At 40.8% G+C, this 11,275-nt stretch overlaps 1 protein-coding gene across 1 annotated transcript; it reads right to left on the reverse strand.

Annotated features, from left to right (window-relative positions):
- Positions 1–874: 874 nt before the first annotated feature.
- On the reverse strand, positions 875–8,905 carry LOC145876391 (uncharacterized). The gene is made up of 2 exons (XM_082972171.1): positions 8,899–8,905; positions 875–2,465 (listed from the first exon to the last, which is right to left on the reverse strand). Exons 1-2 carry the CDS (start codon positions 8,903–8,905, stop codon positions 1,549–1,551), a joined length of 924 nt encoding a protein of 307 aa, XP_082828297.1. The 3' UTR covers positions 875–1,548.
- Positions 8,906–11,275: the final 2,370 nt, after the last annotated feature.

Here is an 11,275-nt window from a genome sequence, read left to right on the forward strand (position 1 = left end):
CTTAAAACTCACTAGCTTCTAGAACACTCGTCTTCCTAAATCCCACTAGCTTCTAGAACACTCGTCTTCCTAAAACTCACTAGCTTCTAGAACACTCGTCTTCCTAAAACTCACTAGCTTCTAGAACTCTCGTCTTCCTAAAACTCACTAAATTCTAGAACTCTCCTCTTTCTAAATCCCACTAGCTTCTAGAACTGTCGTCTTCCTAAAACTCACTAGATTCTAGAACTCTCCTCTTTCTAAATCCCACTAGCTTCTAGAACTCTCGTCTTCCTAAAACTCACTAGATTCTAGAACTCTCGTCCCCTTGGAACGAGCCCAAACAAAACTCATCTCCAATACGGAAAAACGTGCAGTCAAAATAAATAAAGATCCATAGCAACGCACTAGCTAAACGCAAAACACAAATCTTATATCCATTTGGGGGGAAATCAGGTTGAACCTGCTCCTGAAACTAACACAACAAAACAAAAAACACATGGAAATGGAGATATCTTTTACCTCACTGGTTAGATGACAACCTGCAGAAGACAGTCAGCTACATTTTGGAGTGATACATTTAAATGTAGGGGTTGCTAAACAAAGGAACGCAAAACTTATTTGTCATAACTCATCGATATCATGTTGAAATCAATTGTACGACAGGAGGGAGATGAGGTTGCACGTCCTGTTAAAACTAACAGCTCAAAAACCACACAGAATCTGGGAATAATGTGTACATCATTGGTTAGAGGACAACTTGTAGAAAACAGCTAGCTACATTTTGAAGTGTTGCATTTTGATTCAAGTGGGTCACCAACATGGTAAGTGTAACACAGCTCTTTTTTTGTCAGTACTTTTTGTTAAATCACATAAATAGTACTCTTCCATTTCAGAGCCTGGATTTTCCCCCTGAGGCTAATATCCATATCATGTTGAAATCAATAGAACAGGGGACAAACGTTTAGGGTTCTACATTGTGACATCATTAAAATACTCCTTCTACAATGTTAAAACATTCTACATTGTGACATCATTAAAATACTCCTACTACAATGTTTAAACATTCTACATTGTGACATTAATTCATTGATATCATGAAACAACTCCTTCATGTATTTTCTGATGTTTGATCAGATGTCTTTTATCGGAGTATCTCTTGTTACATTGACCACAGCTATAAGGTTTTTCTCCCGTGTGTGTTCTTTGGTGTGATACTAGGCTGGTTAGCCAAGCAAATCTTGTCCCACATTGATCACAGCTATAAGATTTCTCTCCTGTGTGTGTTCTCTGGTGTGATGTCAGCTGGCCAGATTGACCAAAACGCTTCCCACATTGACCACAGCTATAAGGTTTCTCTCCTGTGTGTGTTCTCTGGTGTATCTTCAGTTCGCCAGATTGAACAAAACTCTTGCCACATCGAGTACAGCTATAAGGTTTCTCTCCTGTGTGTCTTCTCTGGTGCATCTTCAGTTCTCCAGATTGAACAAAACTCTTCCCACATTGAGTACAGCTATAGGGTTTCTCTCCTGTGTGTCTTCTTTGGTGTATCGTCAGATGGTTAGATTTTTAAAAAAACTTCCCACATCGAGTACAGCTATAGGGTTTCTCTCCTGTGTGTGTTCTCTGGTGAAGAGTCAGATTGCGCAAGCAAGTAAAACTCTTCCCACACTCATCACAGATATACGATTTCTCTCCTGTGTGTATTCTCTGGTGTGATATCAGGCTGCTTCGATGAGTAAAACACTTCCCACATTGATCACAGCTAAAAGGTTTCTCTCCTGTGCGTGTTCTCTGGTGTAATTTCAGGCTGGTTGAATGAGTAAAACTCTTCCCACATTCATCACAGCTGTATGGTTTCTCTCCTGTGTGTGTTCTCTGGTGTGTTATCAGGTTGATTAGCTGAGTAAAACTCTTCCCACATTGATCACAGCTAAAAGGTTTCTCTCCTGTGTGTGTTCTCTGGTGTAATTTCAGGCTGGTTGAACGAGTAAAACTCTTCCCACAGTCATCACAGCTAGAAAGTTTCTCTCCTGTGTGTATTCTCTGGTGTGATATCAGGCTGCTTCGATGAGTAAAACTCTTCCCACATTGATCACAGCTAAAAGGTTTCTCTCCTGTGCGTGTTCTCTGGTGGAATTTCAGGCTGGTTGAACGAGTAAAACTCTTCCCACATTCATCACAGCTATAAGATTTCTCTCCTGTGTGTGTTCTTTGGTGTACAATAAGATGGCTAGATGTATCAAAACTCTTCCCACATTGAGTACAGCAATAAGCTTTCTCTACTGTGTGGCTTCTCCGATGAATTTTAATGCCTGATGATGAGGTGAATCTCTTCCCACAGTCAGAGAGGTTAATTATCTTCCCTGTGGGTCTCTGCTGGTGTTTCTTGAGGAGTTCTGATCTGGAGAGACTCTTCTCTGCCTTGTCAGCATCATGAGGTTGTTGAGGCTCCCCAGAGGATCCACGATAGTCACGTCTCTCTCCTGTGTGAACAACAAAGTCATACAGATGGTTAAAGGCCCACAACAGCGGAAATCCACTGTAAAAGGTGATGCCAACAGCGTAGCCATGATGTTGGACAACAATTGACATCTGTAATGAATGTAATGATTACTTGACATTTGTCTTAAAATGAGCAACAATAGTCATATTTTGTCTTGTTTTCACATTAGTAGTAACATCTAAGATTGTAGGCCCTTTTCTATGTTTGCTGGTGAGAAAATATTTTGCTCAGGGGAGTAACCTCCATTACCAGGTTGCTTATGAGTTCATTTCACACTACTTTGGATTATAATTGTCAGGCTCGCTTGAATTTCCTGCTTAATATAATGTTTGTGTCGTCATCGCAAATCAACCGCTTTGTACTTAAAAAACACTTCAACCAGTAAAATGCTCTTTGGCTTTTTCATCAGCCTGACAATGAGGGTTTGTACACTGTTTGCCAAATTGGCCCATAACTTCACCTAACAACAACATAGACCTACTGTTGGACCCATAACTTCACCTAACAACAACATAGACCTACTGTAGGACCCATAACTTCACCTAACAACAACATAGACCTACTGTAGGACCCATAACTTCACCTAACAATAACATAGACCTACTGTAGGACCCATAACTTCACCTAACAACAACATAGACCTACTGTAGGACCCATAACTTCACCTAACAATAACATAGACCTACTGTAGGACCCATAACTTCACCTAACAATAACATAGACCTACTGTAGGACCCATAACTTCACCTAACAATAACATAGACCTACTGTAGGACCCATAACTTCACCTAACAACAAATATAGGAAAATATCTCTGTGTGTTGTACAATAGCCTATCCATCAAGGAACAGTTCTCTACACATTATGAGCTAAGTATCTCTGTGTCCAAACAAACTAACGAGACCCTACAGTAAATCAAGCAGACAATAACACATTATAAACATCAATTTGTTAGGGATGTTGGATCCAACATGGAGCACGGCATAACTGTCTTTACCAGAGTAATGAATGAAGAAGCACTTTGGTTGTTGTTGCATGTCGTGATGTTTGTCATGTGACTGTCATTCAGAAAAGTATTTCCTGGATCTTCTGATAGTTGATCATGTGACTGTAACTAAACATCTACAGTATTAAGAATTATGTGTAATTATTGAAGAACTGCGTTAATGACAGTATCCATTTGAGTGTTGTCAATAAAGCTAAGATAAAAAAAAAAATGTATTTCACCTTTATTTAACCAGGTAGGCTAGTTGAGAACAAGTTCTCATTTACAACTGCGACCTGGCCAAGATAAAGCAAAGCAGTGCGACAAAAAAAAACAGAGTTACACGTTGGATAAACAAACGTACAGTCAATAACACAATAGAAAAATCTATATACAGTGTGTGCAAATGGAGTACGGAGGTAAGGCAATAAATAGGCCATAGTAGTGAAGTAATTACAATTTAACACTGGAGTGATAGATGTTCAAGTAGAAATACTGGTGTGCAAAAGAGCAAAAAAACGTAAATAAAAACATGGGGATGAGGTAGGCAGTTGGATGGGCTATTTACAGATGGGCTGTGTACAGCTGCAGCGATCGGTAAACTGCTCAGATAGCTGATGCTTGAAGTTAGTGAGGGAGATATATGTCTCCAACTTCAGCGATTTTTGCAATTCGTTGCAGTCATTGGCAGCAGAGAACTGGAAGGAAAGGCGGCCAAAGGAGGTGTTGGCTTTGGGGATGACCAGTGAGATATACCTCCTGGAGCGCGTGCTATGGGTGGGTGTTGCTATGGTGACCAGTGAGCTGAGTGAAGTCGGCCTAGCAAAGACTTATAGATGACCTGGAGCCAGTGGGTTTGGCGACGAATATGTATACCAGGTCGATTAGAAAGGCCTGCTCGCAGAAGTGTTCTAGGGAGCATGTGACAGTGATGAGGGGTGGCCGTTTGACCGCAAACCCATAACGGATGCAGGCGATGAGGCAGTGATCGCTGAGATCCTGATTGAAAACAGCAGAGGTGTATTTGGAGGGCAAGTTGGTCAGGATAATATCTATGAGGGTGCCCATGTTTACAGATTTAGGGGTTGTACCTGGTGGGTTCCTTGATAATTTGTGTGAGATTGAGGGCATCTAGCTTGAATTGTAGGACGGCCGGGGTGTTAACCTCACTAGGGTAGGGGGCACTGTTTTCACCTCCGGATGAAAAGCGTGCCAAAGTAAACTTGGTAGATTTGGATAGAAAACACTCTAAAGTTTCCAAAACAATGTCTGTGAGTATAACAGAACTGATATGACAGGCGAAAACCTGAGAAAAATACATCCAGGAAGTGGGATTTGTTGTTGTTGTAGTTTTCCATTGACTGCCTATACAGATTCCATTGACTTAGGTCTCAAATTGCACTTCCTAGGGCTTCCACTAGATGTCAACAGTCTTTAGAAATAGTTTCAGGCTTGCATCCTGAAAAATGAGAGTGTAAGACCACTCTGAATGAGTGGACCATTCAGTATCTCAGAGATTTTTCATGCGCGAGACCGAGAGCGCACCTTTCTTGTTTACCTTTTATATTGACGACGTTATTGTCCGGTTGAAATGTTATATATTATTTAGGCTAAAAACAACCTGAGGATTGATTATAAACATCGTTTGACATGTTTCTACGAACTTTACTGATACTTTTAGGATTTTTCGTCTGGCTGTAGTGACTGCCTTTGAGCCTGTGGATTACTGAACAAAACGCATGAACAAAACGGAGGTTTTTGGATATAAAGAGAGACTTTATCGAACAAAACAAACATTTATTGAGTAAATGGGAGTCTTGTGAGTTGCAACGATATGAAGATCATCAAAAGTAAGTGATTCATTTTATCGCTATTTCTGACTTGTGTAACTCCTCTACTTGGCTGGTAACTGTTTGTAATGATTTGTCTGCTGGGCACTGTTCTCAGATAATCGCATGGTATGCTTTCACGGTAAAGCCTTTTTGAAATCTGACACCGTGGTTGGATTAACAAGAAGTTAATCTTTAAACCGATGTATAACACTTGTATGTTTTATGAATTCTTATGAGTATTTCTGTTTTTGAATTTGGCGCTCTGCAATTTCACTGGATGTTGGCCATGTGGGACGGTAGCGTCCCACACCCCCTAGAGAGGTTAAGCATATCCCAGTTTAGGTCCCCTAACAGAACAAACTCTGAAGATAGATGGGGGCCAATCAATTCACATATGGTGTCCAGGGCAGCTGGGAGCTGAGGGGGGTCTGTAACAGGCGGCAACAGTGAGAGACTTATTTCTGGAGAGATTCATTTTTTTAATTAAAAGCTTGAACTGTTTGGGCTTAGACCTGGAATGTATGATAGAACATTGCAGGCCATCTCTGCAGTAGATTGCAACTCCTCTCATTTTGATGGAAAATGTTGTAGTTGGGGATGGAAATTTCAGAATTTTTGGTGACCTTCCAAAGCCAGGATTCAGACACGGCAAGGACATCAAGGTTGGCGGAGTGTGCTAAAGCAGTGAGTAAAACAAACTTAGGGAGGAGGCTTCTGATGTTAACATGCATGAAACCAAGGCTTTTACGGTTACAGAAGTCAACAAATGAGAGCGCCTGGGGACACACAGGGCCTGGGATAACGTCTACATCACCAGAGGAGTAGGATGAGGGTACGGCAAAAGGCTTTCAGAACTGGTCGGCTCCCTCTAGTCAGGTTATAGTGACGACTGGCTCCCTCCCTCTAGTCAGGTTATAGTGATGACTGGCTCCCTCCAGTCAGGTTATAGTGATGACTGGCTCCCTCCAGTCAGGTTATAGTGATGACTGGCTCCCTCCAGTCAGGTTATAGTGATGACTGGCTCCCTCTAGTCAGGTTATAGTGATGACTGGCTCGCTCCCTCTAGTCAGGTTATAGTGATGACTGGCTCCCTCTAGTCAGGTTATAGTGATGACTGGCTCCCTCCAGTCAGGTTATAGTGATGACTGGCTCCCTCCAGTCAGGTTATAGTGATGACTGGCTCCCTCTAGTCAGGTTATAGTGATGACTGGCTCCCTCCAGTCAGGTTATAGTGATGACTGGCTCCCTCCCTCTAGTCAGGTTATAGTGATGACTGGCTCCCTCCCTCCAGTCAGGTTATAGTGATGACTGGCTCCCTCCAGTCAGGTTATAGTGATGACTGGCTCCCTCCAGTCAGGTTATAGTGATTTTGGGGCTCCCGAGTGGCGCAGCGGACACTGCATCTCAGTGCTTGAGGCTTCACTACAGACACCCTGGTTCAAATCCAGGCTGTATCACAACCGGCCGTGATTGGGAGTTCCATAGGGCGGCGCACAATTGGCCCAGCGTTGTCCGGGGTAGGCAGTCATTGTAAATAAGAATTTGTTCTTAACTGACTTGTCTAGTTAAATAAAGGTTACATTTAAATACATTTAAAAAATAGAGTTTCATGACAAACCATTTTTTACAAATCCGGCAAGGCACCAATTTTGAGAAGGGTTTAAAACAAAGGTTTCAAACCAATTCATGAATGTAATTGAATCTAGGTATGTCTTGCCTTTAATGTAATGGCATGAAAAACAATTGTCTGAATATTATACAATGACTTATCAACAGCTCTAATAATTTGCCTCCACAGGAAATCTACACTGGCAGTTATAGAATATACTATATATCCTAGAAACCTGGTTAAACTATCATTATGACATCCTGGATGAATTCTAGAATATACTATACATCCTAGAAACCTGGTTAAACTATCATTATGACATCATGGATGAATTCTAGAATATACTATATAGCCAAGAAACCTGGTTAAACTATCATTATGACACCATGGATGAATTCTAGAATATACTATATAGCCTAGAAACCTGGTTAAACTATCATTATGACATCATGGATGAATTCTAGAATATACTATATAGCCTAGAAACCTGGTTAAACTATCATTATGACATCATGGATGAATTCTAGAATATACTATATAGCCAAGAAACCTGGTTAAACTATCATTATGACACCATGGATGAATTCTAGAATATACTATATAGCCTAGAAACCTGGTTAAACTATCATTATGACATCATGGATGAATTCTAGAATATACTATATAGCCTAGAAACCTGGTTAAACTATCATTATGACATCATGGATGAATTCTAGAATATACTATATAGCCTAGAAACCTGGTTAAACTATCATTATGACATCCTGGATGAATAAATTTGAGTGGTTACACTCCTCCTTCCCCCATCCCTCAGCTGTTTACCAAACCAAGCCTCTGGGCAGCCATTTTGTTACTGTTGGAAAAACCCACACAACCCAGCAATCTGCAGTTCATACAACAACAAAACTGTAATTCCACCACTGTTTTGGTTATAAGATGATTATGGGGTTGGAGAAATGTAACTACTTTCAAATTCATAGACAGACCTATGGATGCAAGGACTGACCATCCATGATATCAACATTATAGTTTTAACTATGTTGAGGCTATACAGTGTTGGTTTACATTTCTAAACATTGGAGTAAAAAAAAGCTTATTTGGGGTTCTGATGGGGTACAACAGTCGAACTAAGCTCATGAGGCATGTGTTATATTCTTCAAGAATCAATGGCTATAAATTAATAATTTAAAAGTCGCAATATGGATGTAGCTATTGCATATTTCAGCTTTAACATCACACATCAGTTCAACAACTGCAGAGTTTGTGCCTCTGTATTTAAGACAGTACTTACTAGTGTTAATCAGGGAACGGTTTCTCAAAACCATCTTATGGCTAAGTTCACCGTTAGAACCATTGGACGACTTAAGATGCGTTTGGGAAACCGGGCCCAGATGTCCAGTTTCCTCCTCTATCGATGTAACAGTCATCTCCCCCTCTTCATCTTTCACTCCATAAACGGCATCCTCCTCTTCTTTTACTGTAACATCCTCCTCCTCTTTCACTCTGAACGCGTATTTTTCTTCTTTCACAGTAACGGCCTCACCCTCTACTTCTTGTTTTACTGTGATATTCTCTTCTTTAGCAGGAGAGTAGCTCAGTGACCGCATGGTCGGAGATGTTAGCTAGCTAGGCTAATGCTAACTTAACCAGCCCGCTAGCTGAATAATAACAACAACACCGTAAATATGAAATTAAATCGGATAACTAACTAGACGACAGAAGTGGGTTTAAAACACAGTGGCTAATATACACTAAAGCGTCTAATGAGCTTTATTGTTCGGCTATTTTGTCTAGCAAGCTACCGTGGTGTCCGACTAACTGTTGCTGCTGTTGAAAGAAGAGTTCCGTCCACTACATTATACGTCACACCAACAGCATCGCGTTAAATTCCCAGACCGCCATCTGCTGACTGGAGTGGGTAACGCAGTTGAGTAAAATGTATATTTTGTCAGACAAAAAGTTAAAGGGTAGGAATAAGGGACATCGCTGGTCATAAAATATTCATTACTTTCTTCAGCAATACTAGGAGAGAGGGGTACCCCTACACAGAACTGAACTGGATCAAAGATGGCGGACAGAAATACTAGGAGAGAGGGATACCCCTACACAGAACTGAACTGGATCAAAGATGGAGGACAGAAATACTAGGAGAGAGGCGTAACCCTACACAGAACTGAACTGGATCAAAGATGGCGGACAGAAATACTAGGAGAGAGGGATACCCCTACACAGAACTGAACTGGATCAAAGATGGAGGACAGAAATACTAGGAGAGAGGGGTACCCCTACACAGAACTGAACTGGATCAAAGATGGAGGACAGAAATACTAGGAGAGAGGGATACCCCTACACAGAACTGAACTGGATCAAAGATGGAGGACAGAAATACTAGGAGAGAGGCGTAACCCTACACAGAACTGAACTGGATCAAAGATGGCGGACAGAAACACTAGGAGAGAGGGGTACCCCTACACAGAACTGAACTGGATCAAAGATGGAGGACAGAAATACTAGGAGAGAGGGGTACCCCTACACAGAACTGAACTGGATCAAAGATGGAGGACAGAAATACTAGGAGAGAGGGATACCCCTACACAGAACTGAACTGGATCAAAGATGGCGGACAGAAATACTAGGAGAGAGGGGAACCCCTACACAGAACTGAACTGGATCAAAGATGGCGGACAGAAATACTAGGAGAGAGAGGTACCCCTACACAGAACTGAACTGGATCAAAGATGGCGGACAGAAACACTAGGAGAGAGGGATACCCCTACACAGAACTGAACTGGATCAAAGATGGCGGACAGAAACACTAGGAGAGAGGGATACCCCTACACAGAACTGAACTGGATCAAAGATGGCGGACAGAAATACTAGGATGGAAGCAAATGTAAGGGATTATAACGTCATAACGAATCATGCAGAAACATGTACAGTTGACAGAAATGTTAGTTAATGTAGAGACAAACGATTATGCTTTTTCTTATCATAAAGTTTATTTACGAAAATCGCGATTTAGCCAGCTAGCTGAATAGCTAACATTAGCCAGCTAACGGACTAGCTAACATTAAACAGCTAGCTGACTAGCTAACATTAACCAGCTAGCTGAGTAGCTAACATTAACCAGCTAGCTGACTAGCTAACATTAGCCAGCTAGCTGACTAGCTAACATTAACCAGCTAGCTGACTAGCTAACAATAACCAGCTAGCTGACTAGCTAACATTAACCAACTAGCTGACTAGCTAACATTAGCCAGCTAGCTGACTAGCATTATGGGTGTTGTGACATGAGTATGTAATTGTCATTCTGGTTGTTTTAGGGACTCCTGAAACAACCAGCAAACCAGGCTGTCGTTTTGTGAAACAGTGAATGTATAGAATCTAGCCAGCTGAAGAATTTACTGAAAATTGAATGTACAATTGTGTTAGCTTGCCTTGCTGATATTTGCCATGCAGATAGATGAAATAACGTAGCTAGCTATGTTCTTGCTTATTGTGCAGTGGATGATTAAAATACCTGTATGCCTATGGATGTGTAGCTAGCTATCTAGCCGATCTGTGTATGGACCCAAACGTTTGGTATACATATTAGTTCAGAACCTATGAACCTCAGCTATCATAGCCAGTTGTATCAACTTCAAAACAGCCTGAATGACATTAATGAAGCCTATGGATTGAGTAGAATATAATATCATGTTGTGCCAAGGATGCAAGTCGTATATACATGTAGTTATTACCATGCATGAGATCCCCACATTGTAGCCTGTACATTTAATATATTCACTGATCATGTACTCTACCTTGGCAAATAAAGGTGCAGTTTAGGTATGAATGTCTTTGAGATTATTTTTCAGTCATATCCAATACCAGGAGTATCAAATTCCAGTCTTTGAATGTGTCTGCATGTATGTATTACAATTATACACTTCAACAGTGTTTACCAATCTTGGTCCTGGGACATCAATGGTTACACATTGTAACTAATAGACTAGAAACAGGATTTAACTAGTTAATTCATATATACAGAAATATAATGTTAAAAAACAGAACACTACACTTCCTATGCATCATGTAAATACTCTAACACTGGTTCATCTCAACATCTAATGCCCTTCATCTGCATTGATCTGATAAACACAGGATAGGTGGAGTATTTCATCAAATTAGACTACATTTTCAACCAGTAGAGAATGTGAAACGCTTTATTGAAAAGCTCATTATCCAAGGGTTATAAATACAAGTTTAATCTGTACTTCAATGCACATCTGTTGTGCATTATAAAAACAGAGGAAGAAAGAGGAGGTGGTGAGAGAGGTGTAAAAGACAGAAAGGGAAAGAGGTAAGCACATAGGAGCAGGGAA

Source organism: Salmo salar, unplaced genomic scaffold, assembly GCF_965601325.2.
Source record: "Salmo salar unplaced genomic scaffold, fSalSal1 ptg000587l, whole genome shotgun sequence".
Lineage (NCBI taxonomy): Eukaryota > Metazoa > Chordata > Actinopteri > Salmoniformes > Salmonidae > Salmo > Salmo salar.